This window comes from Takifugu rubripes, chromosome 4 (genome assembly GCF_901000725.2).
Source record: "Takifugu rubripes chromosome 4, fTakRub1.2, whole genome shotgun sequence".
NCBI lineage: Eukaryota > Metazoa > Chordata > Actinopteri > Tetraodontiformes > Tetraodontidae > Takifugu > Takifugu rubripes.
The window spans coordinates 6,624,016-6,640,304 of NC_042288.1; the positions used below are offsets into that span (position 1 = coordinate 6,624,016).

General features: G+C 42.5%; 3 protein-coding genes across 4 annotated transcripts in view; 2 read left to right on the forward strand and 1 right to left on the reverse strand.

The window, feature by feature from the left end:
- The window catches only part of LOC115249585 (myelin and lymphocyte protein-like), a 4,947-nt gene extending 2,077 nt beyond the window's left edge, over positions 1 to 2,870 (forward strand). Inside the window, exons 4-7 of one of the 2 annotated variants that reach the window (XM_029835340.1) lie at positions 1,123 to 1,287; positions 1,512 to 1,682; positions 1,978 to 2,097; positions 2,398 to 2,870. In XM_029835340.1, the coding sequence (XP_029691200.1) occupies positions 1,123 to 1,287; positions 1,512 to 1,682; positions 1,978 to 2,055 (414 nt within the window). In that variant the 3' untranslated portion in view covers positions 2,056 to 2,097; positions 2,398 to 2,870. The other variant, XM_029835339.1, reaches the window with a different exon arrangement.
- Positions 2,871 to 3,335: 465 nt separating this feature from the next.
- Positions 3,336 to 6,321, forward strand: LOC115249586 (myelin and lymphocyte protein). Its single transcript, XM_029835341.1, has 4 exons — positions 3,336 to 3,727; positions 4,589 to 4,756; positions 4,844 to 4,969; positions 5,438 to 6,321. The coding sequence occupies exons 1-4, from the start codon at positions 3,635 to 3,637 to the stop codon at positions 5,510 to 5,512; spliced, it is 462 nt and encodes a 153-aa protein (XP_029691201.1). The 5' UTR covers positions 3,336 to 3,634; the 3' UTR covers positions 5,513 to 6,321.
- Positions 6,322 to 6,650: 329 nt separating this feature from the next.
- Positions 6,651 to 16,051, reverse strand: mrps5 (mitochondrial ribosomal protein S5). The gene is made up of 12 exons (XM_029835338.1): positions 15,978 to 16,051; positions 15,342 to 15,482; positions 14,940 to 15,065; positions 14,406 to 14,519; positions 14,084 to 14,203; positions 13,136 to 13,170; positions 9,117 to 9,207; positions 8,944 to 8,990; positions 8,771 to 8,828; positions 7,418 to 7,480; positions 7,195 to 7,331; positions 6,651 to 7,089 (listed from the first exon to the last, which is right to left on the reverse strand). Exons 1-12 carry the CDS (start codon positions 16,024 to 16,026, stop codon positions 6,865 to 6,867), a joined length of 1,206 nt encoding a protein of 401 aa, XP_029691198.1. The 5' UTR covers positions 16,027 to 16,051; the 3' UTR covers positions 6,651 to 6,864.
- Between the last annotated feature and the right edge of the window lie 238 nt (positions 16,052 to 16,289).

Sequence of the window (16,289 nt, forward strand, 5' to 3'; positions counted from 1 at the left end):
GTCTCTCCTCTCTACAGCAGTCCTTTAAGAGTGTTCTGACCTGTTGACAGCTCAGTTTTAGTTCTGTTTCTTCAGTTCTGCCTGAGGTTTCTTCCTGTTACGGTTGCTCTGGGTTTCTGGACCTAAAGACCAGCTTGATTGTAACAGAAGCTTTATAAATAAAGTTGAATTGAAATGTTCCATTAAAGGAATAGAAACACAGAAACACAGTTCGCTCAGATACAGTTATTGAGGGGTAATGTGTGGTTCATGACACCAAGCGCTGATTGACTTTTGACACGAAGGGGCTCTTCGGGTGACCCTCCACACAAACACCACATTACATGAATGGAAGGCTTCCTCCATAAAAAGGAAGAGACAGTAAAACTAACCGAGGTTTGACAACTACTGTTTGAGCTGATCATAAAAATGTGCGAGCTGAGGTGACTGTGGCGACACAAAGAGAAGAGCCTCTGGGGTGTGTTCATGGGAGGGCGCGGCAAGGTCCAGTTGTGGTGCTGTGAATTAGCGCAATGTTTTGGGGTGTATAATGTTTAAACGTGTCGTTGCAGGATCAGTGTAACCGTTAGGAATGTGGACAATAGCGGCAATCAGTCTTTGTGACACACAATTTTATGTGGTATTTAATGAGTCCTGAGGCTCTGTCCTTTGACCTGGAATGGAATGCAAATGTCGTTGTTCTGCTATGTTGCTTGATACCTTGAATGTGTGGCAACAGCAAAGATAAGGCTGCAGGATTATTTGTTGATAACACACATGTGATAGCTTTATTTGATTAAGGTAATATATTCCAGTTCCCTGGAACGGCTTACCAGTCAGCCCTTCATGAAAAGTGAACTGCAGTTCACCAGTAACAGAATAAAGTTTATTAAAATGCTGGGATTCTGAGGTGGTGGAAACATGTTGCTGAGCATCAGCTACGGGAGTTGGAATAACTCTTACAAAAGAGAAGAAATGTGATCCTACTCATGGTTTCTTCCTGTTAAAGGGAGTTTTTCCTTGCTCGGGTCTTCTCTATACTGTAACAGAGAGTTTATAAAGTTGCATTAAATTATCCAAGGCAGTATTAGAGACAAGAGCTAACAAACCTGTTCCCCCTATCCCCCCTTCCTGTCCCCACAGGTCTTTGGAGGTCTGGTGTGGATCCTGGTGGCATCAACGCATGTCTACCCAGACAACCCTCTGGGCTGGGTCATGTTTGTGTCTGTTTTCTGCTTCGTGATGACCACAATCTTCTTCTTCTTCTTCATTTTAGGCCACAATCAGAGGAAGTTCTGGAATTCCTTGGTAAGACCCTGTAGTTGCTCCTCGATCATTATTCACCAGGAAACTGAGCATGTCAGGTCTTTCAGGTGTGTCATGTTTGACTGGTGAAGCCATGAGGTTGGGCCGCAGGCAAAAGCCTTTTGGAACGTCCAAACAGACATTAACGGATGTTTTCCCACAGAACTGATGGGTTTGTTTGTGTGTTTCTATGTGCCCCACCCACCCCCACCCCACTCCCTCCACAGGATGTAGGGTATCATTTTGTAGCTGTGGTCCTGTATCTGAGTGCTTCTGTCATCCTGGCCTACATCACTCTGCTGAAGGGGTGGGGCATGACCATCGCCCCTGGCAACCTGATTGTTAACGTTCTGACCTCTGACCTTCTAAAAATCTATAGGCTGGACATCGCTGCAGTGGTATGAGACACATCCACACACATTCTCCTATTTCTATCTTTGCGGGTACATAATACGTTACCCAGCTACTACCCTAGCCCAAACCACCCCAATCGACCCTCTGGCCCCCACCCTGGCCAACTCTAACCTCCCTCTTACAACTATACTTCAAGCCTCGAACAGACATTTGACACACACATACACACACAGTGTTTAGCTCTGCTGCCCTTGTAGGGACTTTAAGGAGGCTTTTAATTTTCCCCCACACTAACCTCAAACTCGGTGCTCATTTATGACTCTGTGTGTGTATTTTCAGGTGATGTCTTATCTAGCCACACTTCTCTACTTCCTCCATGCCATTTTCTCTGCAAGACGCTGGCACAAATCCAGATAGAACAAACCTGGTCCTCTCCGTTACAAGAAAGCCACCTTACTGGTGAGAAGTTCTTAGTTAGGCCAGAAAATAAGAAAAAAGTGTATTAAAAACCTCAAATAAATGAGTGGGTAGCAAGTTGTTAATAAGTATCACATAATTATAACTGTTTATAAATTAATTAATTTGAAATTCTGAATAAACATTTAACATTGTTTAGTTATTACATTTTAATAGCATATAGTTACACAGTTAATTCAATGAATTATGATTTTATAATGTAGCATTAAGGCAACAGTGGTCCCAGTAGTGATTGGGACAGTAGGGGCAGTAACACCCAAGCTGAGTAGATGGCTCCAACAGATACCAGGAACCACATCAGAGATCTCTGTCCAGAAGAGCGCAGTCCTAGGAACAGCTAAGATCCTGCGCAGAACCCTCAGACTCCCTCTGATAGAGGACCCAAATCTGAAGGAAGGAGGCACCGCCCAGGAGGGCAAGGAAGAGATTTATTTTTTTTTAAATTATATTTAAGCACTAATAGAAGCAAGTGCAATATAGTTTTAAATTCTATTTCAACACAAAAAATAGACATTGAAGCAGCTGATAGTCACTTTTATATATAATTAAGTAAAGCTGATTGTAAATATAAAATATGGCATTCTGTTATAATACGTAATATACATAATAATGTATTTGGTCTTTGCTGTCAAAGATGTCTGTCTAAATTTACCACATTCATGCATGTCTTCATATGAAACAATTTGTAAAATTGTTATTCTTTCAAACACTTGACTGACTCAACTGAATGATATAAATAAATAAATGAAACATGACATTCATGTCAGAACTGAATCATTACTCCTCATAACTGCTGTATAGATATTTGATCTCTGCTAATGAGAAAATTTGAATTTCTGTGATTAACATTTCAAACCATTTCTGCATGTATTATTACACATTTGTTCAGTACTGACACATACTGTCTGATGATGGTATTACACATATAACGCAAACCTAGGAGGGGTTATCAGCTGAAATAATTCCGGAACTAGTCAGTGGCAGACTTAGAATCTGACTAAAGTGCCCCCCAGCCCCACCCCTGCCCCCCTCCCCCCACTACACACATAACAAGAATGTTGATAAGTTCCACTTTAAAGCTGTGCAGAGCTTCAAAGTGCTGCTTATCAATACATTTAAAAAAAGTATTAGCTGCTAGGTTTTTCTAAGAAACCCTCATCGTAGCCCCAAAACAAACAAAGCGCTGAGATAACAGACTGAGAGGCTCATAAAGTTGCACCAAGCAGAGCCGGTGAGCTATGTGTTTACTCAGCGGCAACAAGGCACATTATTCCTCTGCACAAGCTGTAGCCGCAGGGCACGGAATTCCTCTTCTGGCTGCTTCAGTACCCCATCACAGGTCACCTCTTCCACATCCAGGCGGGCTGGAAGACCAAGGGCGGTGTCAGGAACTGTTGTGGGAAGGGAACAGGTTTTGTCTGCTCACTGAGCCCTCCTATAAATGTCAGAAACACCTGCTGCAGCTCCAGTTCCCCACAGAAGACGTGCAGGTGGTTGTTGACTCAGCACCGGGACAGAGATGGCTGCAACTACAACTCAGGCTATGGGAAGCCTTCCCAGCGGACTGGGAATATGCACCACAGCCCCGGACATATTTTACCTGCCTGAACTGGTGAGTAGGCTCTACCAGAGCAGTGACCTTGGAGGACAAATATCAAGAACAATACTGATATTTCATGATGACCTCATACAATTCTGTTGGTATATGCGTGGAAAAAATGTCCGGCAGGACATCAATTCCGTGCAGAACCATCTTGGAGGAGAAGTGTGAAGGGAAAATGTTCATCTAGAAGGCTGATGGAACATATTCCCAGTCTGGGAGTGGCCCCTTCACCTCTCAAGTTTCATTCGTATTGTATTAGTGAGACTCATCTGAGAAAGAATGTGGCCAACTCCACGCCAAGAAAAGGGTGACGCCACCTCCACTAACAGGTCGGATTTAGGATTTATTTATCCGTTTGTTTTTCAAAGGTAGGGTCAGGAGCCAAAATGCTCTGTGAGGAGTCACGTTTGCAGAGCAAATGTCTGACCTGTTGGTCAAAGGGACGTTTAATCTGGATTTGCTCAGGCTGGAGAGCAATTTTGTCGTATGGTTCTGGTCTATTTAAATGCCGACTTGTTTGCGGGTAAAGTTTAAACAACAACAACAGCGTAACGGTGGTGAAGGCAGTAAAAACACAGCCAGCGCTCAAAACAGTTGTCTTAGCAGTTTGGAACAGGAAACGGTTTTATCAGGATCAAACTCACGTTTCAGCTCTAATGGCTTTATTACATTGTTAGAACTATGCTATTATTCACTATTCAATGGCAAAGTGAGTTAATTAATGTAGCTGTAATATCAATGTAATTTAGTCAAACAGGTCGCTTCACTCGACTGACTAGGAGCAAAACCTCCTGTTGAATCTATGTGGAACACAGGATCACAGACGTAATCCAACACGTCTTCAGATCAGCCCTGTGAAACATTTTTCAGGTGTTTGGCGGTCTGGTGTGGATCCTGGTGGCGTCGAATCACGTGGTTCCACCAAACCCTCTGGGATGGGTGATGTTTGTCTCCGTCTTCTGCTTCGTCATGACCTTCCTGTGGATGATCATCTTCATGGCCGGATGCCACAAGAACAGCTCTGGCTGGGCCGCCGCTGTAAGACACGGGTCCAGATGAGTGGGATCAAAAGACGACGCTGAGAAAATGAGACTGACCGTGTGATCCTGTTCTGTTTGTGTCCAGGACTTTGCTTATCACGGACTGGCAACGTTTTTCTACCTGAGCGCAGCGGTGATCTTGGCTTATATCACGCTGCTGAGGAAGAGTGTTGGCCCGTTCAAAGTCTACCAGATTGACATTGCTGCTGTGGTGAGAAGCACATTTCCAGATGACGTATTTAGCGCGTAAACAGGCCAAACAGGCACACGTTTTAACTCTACAGTAGTTGGCGTAGATTAGCATCACCTGACATCCTGTTTGTGGGACAAACACTCATGTGTTTTAGAGCTAAATGACTTCATCCGTGTGCTTGTTTGGTGATTGTGAGGACGTGCACACAGAGCAAAGAGGGGACTTTCCTCTTTTCCTCCAGCGGCAGCAACACAAAAGTGTGATGTGATGTCGTCCTTTCACCTGCAAAACCCTTAAGAGCGGTGTTGCTTCAGAGCTGGAAAACCGGAGCAAAGAAAGGAGCTTGAATTAGAGCTCGTGTGCATGCGGACGGATAATAATTACCATCACTATGACGAAACAACAGCAGAGAAATGCGTTTGTTTTTTTCAGTCTCATGGTTCCTCAGAACTGGTGAGTTTTAAGATGTGTTTGTGAATGTTTCAGGTCTTTGCCTACGTTGCTACACTCCTCTACTTCATCCACACCATCCTCTCATCCATCCGATGGAAACATTTCTGATTGCTTCGAGTGTCAAGAACCGCTGCGAACTGTGTGTATGTGTGTGAGAAAGAAGAGAGAGAGAGAGAGAGGGCTGGTAAACACTGAACCGTCCCAAGATATTCTGTTGAGATTGACCTTTTTAGATCTCGTTTTCATACATTTCATGTTTAGTGATAGTAAACAGGTCAGAATGTGCAAAACACAAAGTATTGAAGGACAAAATTGCTCTTATGCACATGTATATGAATTGTTTGTTATTGGGACACATGTTTTACTGACATTTCAATATCCTAAATGGTCACTAACATTAACAACCAGCATTTGATAGGAACTACACCTTTACATGATTCTGTGGAGCCTTTCAGAGTTTTTATATAAATGTTTAGATAGTTAACATATGATTGAATCAGTCTCAATGATAATGAGTATCGGGACCTCAAGCAGCTAAAATACAGCTAACACAAATATGAAATTAAATATGAATTACCTTAAATAAATAGTACATTCAATGTTAAATTACAGGTCATTTCCTAAAGGCAGCATGAAGGAAGAGTTCAATAATTTATAGAAAGGAAGACTGCAGCTTACTGGTTCCATACTGGTGAATGCTTGTCCATCCAGGATATATAATGGATTCAGTTCACAGGAAACTAGAACCACAAGTTCTCCTTAAATCTGACAGTTTAATGACCTGCCACGGTTTAATCTTGATTTAAGATTTTTTTTTAAAACTGGGGTATAATGTTTTAAGATGTGAGGGGTCAGGCTTTTTAAGAGTTTTTTTAAGAGGTTGTAATTCACCAAAATAAAATATCTACAAAATAAAAGGTTCCCGGGTTTATTCCTCTGCTATTTGAAACAAAATCGATCCAGGACACCTTTAGGGCTTCACTGATTACGGCCGTATGAAGCTCTAAGCATAAAGCAATAATGCTGCATTCAAATCTGCAGCAAACAATTTTAAATTTGTCTGGATCAATCAAACACTCCCTCAAGACCAATATATACAGAGCAGAGGCGCTAAAGAACAAAAACACTTCTGAGATGATTAAATATTGGTTCAAACATGCTACTGTACCTCTTTCATCCAATGAGAATCAGGTTTTGGCGCTGTCAGAGTCCACAAGCTTAAAGATTAACCACTAAATGGCTCAAATTAATCCAGATACACACTTTATTTAATGACTTTTTACAAGTTTATATATTTAAGAGGATACAGGATCTGCACAAGTGTGTCTGTTTTGGGGTTTTTTCTCTGTTTTCCTTGGTCGTTTTCAGTATCTTAGATTCTTATCAAGGTCCCAGAGCTGCGTCCATGTTCTCCGTCCAATCAGCTCACAGTCTGAGCGCATCGCTGGCGCCATCAGACCCTACCAGATGGTGCGCTTGACGCCCGCCCAGATGGAGCGTTTGAGTCCCTGTGACGCTCGTACGTCGTCCCAGTGCAGTCGTGTGTTGGGGATCTCATCCTCGGGCTCCGCGTCAGGTCGCGCGCCATTTTTGGGGCTCGCCACCACCTGAGGCAGCGGGCCTTGGTGATCCTGAAACTCGACCACGTGGAGCTGCTTCTTGTCAGCCAACTTCTGGTGGGTTTCCTGCAACATGAATGCATAACAGAGATCTGCTTCTGGTTCCAAAAACAATGGCCTCTTCAAACGCTGTTTGCTAGTGTGTTGTTGACTTTGGTCACATGACCTCACCTGATTGGCCAGCCCAGTGAAGAGAGCCCTGGTGATATTGAGGAGATTGGCAGATCCTTCTAATTTGCAGTACATATCCTTGATGCCGATCAGCTTACACAGAGTGATGACAGCTCGGTGGCAGTGCAGACCGTAACCTGCACGTACGCAAACACATCGCGCGTGAGAATTTCGAATAAATTCAGATTTTTGTTCCGTCCGCTGGATGCTTTGTGGACATCACCTTCGTTTTGCTTCTTCATGCGAAGCGTTGTCCTCTTGAACTTGGACTCAATGTCGTGATAAACTGATAGAGGAGAAAGAAAATAGAAGGAGCGAATGAACTAAACTGTGGCCACATTACAGCAGCACAGAAGGCAGCGAGGGGAAGGGAGCCCATCAAAGAGACACCGAGCACACGTCTCAGAACTTTGAAATATTTATGCCTCATGCAGGTCACGTGTGTTTCGGCACCCGTCTCCAGTTCCCGCTCAGGTCTTCTGGGCCTCTACCTGCCCGGCCCACCAGATGTCCTACCAGGAGCCAGAACTGTCCTGCTCTCCGCAGCAGCTGCTGTTCATAAGCTATTCAGAAACACAGCCCCAGAGTGGGAACAGTGTGGTGCTGAATAATGTCAGAGAAAAGCATACGAGTCCACAGCCTGAGGCTAAAATCTTGTTCTTGTGCCACATCAGCCGTGAAAACACCTCCGTCTGCTGTCACTAAACTCTCTGGATGAGATTGGTTTTCTATTTAGATACTGAAACAGCGGAACAAGTACAAAGAAAGAACTTTTGCTGCAGAGAGGACACCTCCCGCTGCTTGAAACGTTCTTAAATGCTAAACTAAATGTCAAACACGCACACATGCCACAGAGGAGGATGAACATTTGCTGTGGCTGCGGGAGGTCCAGGTTCTGATCAAGGAGCCGTGAGTCAATTAATGAATTCATTTCCCCCACAGACCTGATCAGTCAGCAGAGGTGGAACGGCGCCAACCAAGTTCACAGTCACAGAGTTCAGTTACTCTGTTCTCTGCAGCTTTACCGGGAGACTCTGAAGGGAATTTGGGGCCTGGGGGAGCGGAAATACTGATGCAACAAGTCAGAGTTCAGCGAAGCTCAGATATCTCAACTGTTCTCCAGAGGAGAGCCCTGCAGCCTCCCACCTCAGCTCCTAAAGAAATCTGTTAAATCTTTGGAAGCGAAAATGCAAAGACCTCCGCTACCATCTGGTTTCAGGCCAAAGCAGAAAGCTTTCTCCTCTCAAAGCAATGACTCACTAACATTCATCTGTGAGGCTCCCCAGCAGCATCAGCAGCAAAAGACATGGTGTTTTTCAAGAAGAGGCAAAAGTGAGAAAACAGGAAGATGGAGAAAGAAAATGAGGTGCAAAGAGGTCCTGTGTGAGCTCTTAGGCGTGATTCAGGCTCACCTGTTGAGCAGCACTGAGAGCTGTTAAATGTCAAACTCGCAACACTAACCACAATTTGTCGACACGATTAAAGAGTCAGTGTGGAGAGATTAGAGCAGCAGAATAAAACAGGGGATTTCAGGAACAGCTGAAGTCGAAGGATCATACAGAAAAACTCCACTTACTGGTGTGGTCGTTGTGTCGCTCTATGTAATATAAATAGTGGATCGCTCGGTTTTTAGCCTGGAAATCACCACAAGCACAAAGGTTTATAGTCACAATTATTTTATAGGCAACAAATCCAGGATGTTAAGGCAAAAATGCACATAATGACTTTAGCTGGAGGAAATGATCTTACCTTTCTCAGAGCCGTGTTTCTGTCTGCTGCTTTAGCCAGCGCAAAGCCTGGTGGGGGAAGAGCACTCAGATTTATTTATATTCTTCAGAATTAATCAGCGGGTTTTTGTAGAATTGAGAAAAAACTACTTCCCCGAGCCCTAAACACCACATATACAACTATGGGAATCAAACCTGCAGCTCCGTTGCCGTTTCCAACAGCAACCAGACAGCTGGTGGACCTCTTCCGACCTTCCTTGGCTGTCATGTTGAACACATTCTTCACCTGCAAAGGCAATAAAAACAAACACCTCTGGTCTGTATTGTAAAGCTTTTCTATTTCGGTATTGACTGACTGTTGATGACAGCTTTGCATTGCTGCCTTCTGAAGCTGCCTTTTGTTTGTCTCCCTATGGACAGACTTGACACCAATTCATTACTCACAAGAAAAACCTTTTCAGTGGGGCTTTAAAGTGATCATGTGCATCACTCAAGAAAAGCAGTCAACTAATCAATAAAGCATAGAAGCAGCATCGCATCATGCTGTGGAACTACATGCAGTTCGCAACACACCACCAGGGGGCAGCATTGATTCAGCTCACAGAGGAAGGAACAGTTGATAAAAGGAGGATAATATTAATAAGCATAAAAGGAGGGACAGGCCAACAAAGAAGGGAGAGAGGGAGCAATTTACAGGGGACACACAAAGGTCAGGGGGCACAGTTCTAAAAAACAGAGGGAGAGGAAAGATGACCTAGTAAACAGAGTAAGGAATGGGTGAAATGATGAAAGAAGGGAGGAGGAGGATAGAAAAAGAAAGCTAAAGAGGGAGTGGGTGGAAAGTGAGACGTATGAAAAACCAGGCTGGTAATTGTACAACATGTCAGTTTAGATGGATGAAATTGGATGATGATTAAGATAATTACAACACTAATTGGGGTGGATAAAGATGTGAGCAAACAAGGAATGATTTGTGTATGTGCCCGAGACCCAGAGCTCATTTCCCACACACGATTCAGAGCCTAATACCTCCAATGAAGAATAAAAGGCAGTTTTCCAGGTAGAACTCATCTATTTTGGCTTTGAAATGTGCTGCTGTTTCTACCTTCCAGCTCTTTGGGAACAAGCTAGCATGGATTAGCATGCTAGCATCACAGTTAGCATGGGGTATTCTTCTGTATTTCAATGCAGTGTCCACATCATGCACTGTGTGTGTGGGTGTGTGTGGGTGTGTGTATGTGTATGGGGGACGCCTGCAGGCTTCTATATTTCCAGTATTTTAGCTTCTCTTGCAACCCTGACCTCAATCCTTCTGCTGCCGCCCTGCAGTCAAATGATAAACCCTTTACTCAAATGTGCATTACAGAAACGAAGCGGAAGGCAGATCTTGACTTTGAAGTTTGCTCAGTTGAGGTTTGGCCAAAGAGGAAAAGCCATAAGAGATGTGTTGAACACGCTCTCCTCTGTACATCTATACTCTTCTGTGTGCTGGCAGGCATATGCGGGGCCACATACGGTCAACTTGTTGACAGACTCTTAACTAACTCCCTTTTAGAAACAAGTGAGGTCTCCTTTGATGGCAGGTTCATAGCTTCATCTTCCTCATGTTAGGTGATCGCTACAGTTTTTGAGACAGAGCAGAACAGATGGTCCGACACAAAATAACAGCATTAAAGTGGGAGGAGGCTTCGATCCTGCTCTCACTTGTAATTATTTTCTCAGTCTGTTGCTGCGTGTCTGCCTCTCTGCTCCAGCCACGATGCTGCAGGGTTGCAGAGGGGGAAACTTTGCACTACATGGGAGCAGAAGGCAGCAGAAGAAGCCTCTAACTCACAACTTTACACTGAAGAGCATTAAATATGCATCAGCTTCTGCCACATGTAGAAATGTTTCTGCTAATCAAAGCTGGGAAATTCATTTAACCTTTCCCTGACTGTGTTATATTCTGCCCCTCTGTTTCAGCCTCCAGTACAGCACAGTCTCAAATAATGTGACTTTCTCCGGGGCTTTAAAATATCCATTTACTTCATGATAAAACTGAATTCTCAAATTCCTTAATTGCTTTAAAACTCTCATCACTCATGGTTATGGTTTAATCCCACCCGATCCTGACAATCATCATCTAATTGATGTTTGTTAATGTAATTCTCACTACAGAGATTGAGCTGTGTGTGTGTGTGTGCGCGTGTGTGTGTGTGCGTGTGTGTTGTGCTGAATTGAAAGTCTCTCCAAAGTTACTGTTGCATGTCTCTACTTTTAACAAAATGTTCAAGGTTGTGGACTCACCTAAGTGACCAAGAAAAAAGGATGGAAGGATAAAATCAAAGCCCTGTTCCAGCAGCGACACAGCTTCATCTCTGTTAATGAAATCACTGAGTCCGGTCCAAATGGCTGCTGTCGCTGGAGCGAGGCCACGCACCTCGTCTCTCTCCGTCACTCCGATGCTGTTCACATTTGCTTTAATGTCTACTCGCTGTCAGCCCTCACGCTCCCCCTCGTCTCTTCTCAGACGTGTCAGGATTGACGGCTCCAGCGCGTCAAATCTTTGTAACCCTACAGCCCACCGTCGATACTATTCTTTATAAAGTTGGAAGTGAAGTTTATGCGGCATTCTCAGTTTAAACTAGCACAAAGAAGCTGAATGTTTACCCTGCTGCTACCAACTCCATAAGCTAACAGATATTGATGTATTACCAGTCCAGTCAATAACCAACCACTGACAGAAAGTTAAATAATGTTACATTAATCCCACTGAATATAAATAAAGTGATCAATATTTAGCTTTTGTTTCATTTCATCCTGGTAAAGATTAAATTTGGTGTCCACATCAGACCAATAACATCAACTTATAAAATATTAAAAGCTGAAGACAAACCTGTTCTGGGTATTTCTGTCTCCCTCACAAATGTTCAAACTCACCCAACCCCCCCCCCCCCCTTCCCGCTGCATTCTTCAGCAGCAGAAGGGATCTCCCTCCCTTTTGCTGGACCACTAATGGCACGCTGAAGCCATTGTCCTTGAGAGACAAGACAAGCCTTTTATTCCAGTAAGCCTTTTTCATTTCATTAGGGGTGGATTTATAGCGTGCAGGTATCCGAGTACACACACACACACACATACGCACCCACACACACACAGAGTTGGTGCTATGACAGCGTTTTGCAGGGAAAGTCTAACGCCTGTGACACCCGTTAAAATTATGCAGGCAGAAGGGCTGCAGAAAATTATTAATGTCCCTCTCTCAAACACACACCTGTGACTCTGTCTTTGTGAGGACTTTAATGGACACAGGTCATTCCCCAGCCCCTTATCTCAACATTAACAATCACAACTAACTGCCAACCCCTAATCTAAACCTATATCCAATTATAAAGACCAAATATTCAAAAAGACCTGTGTTGTCAAGAGGACCAAAAAGAAAGTCCTCACATCCTAGAAAAATCTTCACTTTTCTGGTGAAATTCAGTTTGGTCCTTACTATGTAGCAAGTATAAACAAATATACACACAAACACACATGTACGTATATCCAAATAATATGTGTATTGTGTTCTATCAACTATATATCATGTTTAAAGTTTCTATACCTTTGTGATATAATATGTTTGTAATCAGTGTAAACCTACAGGTATGTCTGGTTTTTATACATTCATGCACTTTTGTTTGGATGTTTGTGGAATCACTGAGCCTGGATCTGTGTGTGTGTGTGTGTGTTTGTGTGTCTGTGCATGTGAGTGAGTGGGTGACCTTGTTACATTACCCCCATTAGTTTGGTCGGGTCCATTAGTGCCAATTGAATTAAGGTAAAATGCAGCACGACAGAAAGGGAATCTAAATGAACTGTGTCTGTCATTACAGCGTATCTATTCTGTCTCACACACACGTGCACACACCACACACATGCGCACACACGCATACACCACACACGGAGCAGTTTGGTATCTTCATCAATCAAGGGCAGCTGGAAATGGGTTTCAGGTTGAACTGGACTAAATGGCAGCTATTTAAACTGCAACACTGAGTTTACAGTATTACAAATTAGTATTTTTGTCCATCTCTAACCTTTCTGTATCATCAGCCTGGAAAGTGTGATTTTACCAAATCAACTTTAATAAACCACTGATGGTTTACTCACGTTTCAAGCAAAATGCTTCAATGGTGACCACAATATTTTAACTGTGTGTTTAATGTTGCAGGTTGTGGAAAGAAACTTACCTCAATGACACGCGTATCAAAGTCTTCATAAGTCTCTGTGGAGAAAAACAGAATGAATATGTTCAATAGTGAATCTATGTCACACGTTCCAGCGGAAGCTAGAGGGTCATTACTTCCACAGACCTATCCGATCTTGTCTATGTAAATAAATGCATCTATATTTTTCAAATAAAATGCTTTACACTTTCAAAATTCCAATGGGAATACATTGTGACACACTGTAAAGTCCTGTTAAGTTGATCAGACTGTCATTACATTTGAAAGGCTGTTACCAGTAGTTATTAATCCAAGCTTCAGAAAGAATTACGGTAATTTGGATTATTGGAAACTCCTGAGAAAAAGTGAGGCATATAATCAAAATGACATACAGTATTTCATAAATGGCCAGAAGTACAACGATCGACCGCCTGACCCATTATCCCACAATCAGCTCTGATGAAAATCATTAGGCAGAGCAACAGTGTGTTTCCTTGCCAAAAATGGAGAAGTCAAAAGACAAGAGTGTGTGGGTGGAAAAAGATAAATAGGAGAAGAGGAGAAGGGGGTGAGAGATGGAAGGAAAGAAAGTATAAAATTGAAAGAAGATGGCCAGAAGAAAAAGACTGACGCAAGAAGGAAACTGATGAGGGGATATTGGAGAAGAATGGGATGAATGGGATGGACTGACACAGTTTCAGGGGAAAGATGTGACAGCACAAATGTCACACAGGAAAAAGGACAAAGGCACGGAGAGATGTCTCTCTAAATTAGGAAACTGTCCCCCTTGATACTTGTCACATTCCAATCTCATCAGCCCTAATAAGCTACATTACTGCTCTTCTTCTCTCAGCGAAGAATCATTCCTTCACTGCCACTTCCTCCTTCTCCCATCACTACAATCATTATCCACTCAACTGGTGAGACATCTTTACCGAGACAAAAATGTGCTGCAGTCTATTGGATGTTTACCTCCATTAGGCCCAGGATCAGGGGGTCCAAGGCTGATGCCCCCCCATGAGTGACCGGTCCAACCTCTTTCCCTCTTCACCTTCGTCTTCCTCCTCTTTTCCCATTCCTCCCTTTGCCGCACTGCAGAGAAGAAGACAGAAATGCTGATTGTGAACCAGAGAGGTGGAGGACACAGAACACACTAAAGATTTTTACTGTCACATCAATTTTGTCACTGAATCATGGCGTCCTACAATATGTTGGATCAAACTGTTTTGATTGCAGGGATAAAATAAAAAAAATCAATGTCAAATGCAAATGCACTTCTTTTTTATGGCAGCACCTTGTTCAGCTTTTATATCCTGCTGCTCCGACTCGCTCCTGCGCCCAATGCTCCCAACAACCCCAGCCTTCAGAACAGGAGCATTCAAACCAGGCCAGAGGAATCCTCCACGACCTGTGGGGTTAACAAAAAAAATAAATGAAAGAGGTTTTTTTTTATGTTGGAAAAAGATTTACGGTGCAACACTTTATCCTATCTGAACCCTAATTTACTGCATTGTTATTCACCTCAGTTTCCTTAATGATTAATGAATGCTAGATTTGCTAAATTTTGAGCACATAGATTTTTTTTTTTTTAGATCTATCCCTCTGACAGTTCACAGCTAGATGGTAATATTTTGCAGGATTCATTAAAAAAGATGACTGAGAAAGACTGAGAAGGTATGAGGAATGACAATTAGATGAGCAGGAAATCTTAATCATACTTTGATGAACAAACAAAAGTCCAGTTTTGGACTGTCAATTTAATTGGTGCTTAACTTATAGTAAACAAATGAAGAATATATTCATCTCAACACAGAAAGGTGAGAGAGACCTTCTCCAATCCTCTGTCCACGGTTCAGATCCTTTTTCAATTTGCGTTTTGTTCTTTTTCCTCGGCCCTTTTTGCTTCCGGCACCAGTTTCTGCCAAAACGCCTCTCCATAATTCTTCTGCTGTCACTGCAAACACACCAATCAAACGTGTCTTAGGAAATGATTATTCAATAATTTGCTTTTCAGTTTACACATGGGGAAAAAAGGGGAAACAAGCAGTAAAGGAACATTTACCAGCCAACACAAACAAAGCTAAATACATAATCAAGTAAAAACAATTATGAAAACATGTCAATTTGATGAAATTCTACAAGTGGTGTTGCTAAGCAACACACAGAAAGAGGGCAGGTCTGTGTGGACCACAAGTAACATTGAAGGTTAATAATCTTTTCATATACATACATTTGTTGAAGAAGCTGCTATGTCTAGCCTGTTGGCCTGCTGCCACTGGTAACAATGGAAGTGTGGGGTTTCTTTGGAAGGCTCCACACCCAAACTGGGACAACTGAACTGGCCCTGCAAGGGTATGGAGTGAAGATGCACCTGGAACAGAAGAAAGGCAAGGACATAATCAGACATGGATACATAGCAAAAACCCATTTCTGTGAATAGTAAAACAACCAATGGGAAATAAAACAATTGGCTTAACTCAGGGGACAAGCCATTTAAAAAGAATTGTTCGAAAAAAGCTTAGGTTTATACAGAGAAATGTGAGTTTACTAAATTAACAATATATATTTTGAGAATTGCTGGATTTGTACATTATTTAAAAGACTTCTGAGTCTTTGCAGTAATGAACAAATTAGTTGAAAAATGGATGGACACTGGGTTTATTAACCTTTTTATAATCTCTATTCCTAATGTTATTACAGCTATTACAGAATCGGGTTTGCAGCAACGACATTTCCCCTCTCACATCGATAAACGAAAGTAAGCATGAGCAGTCGCAGTTTAGCTTATAAACAATGTAAATATACACTTATGTACAAAAAATGCTTTTATTAGCCTGAACAATGGCAACAAATTAAAATAATTCACCTCGAAGTACAAAGCGGAGGGTAAAGCACACCCGTATGGACGCCGCCATATTGGAATTTGAAAGGGCCCTTCGGAGGGAAACAAAGGACGACTGAACAATGCCTGTTCAAAAATAAATACGCAATACTGTATCTCTGTGTAATTTGCATTATCTTTAACGTATTATAATTTCCTCGTTGCTGTTACTGTGTCTCGTGAGAATAAGTTTTAATATAAATAACTTCTTCCGATGAAGCATTGCTACTGCCTTGTTTGTTGTTGTTGTTTCTGCAAAACTTGAAATTTCTCTGTTGCAATCTTATCTTATCTTAT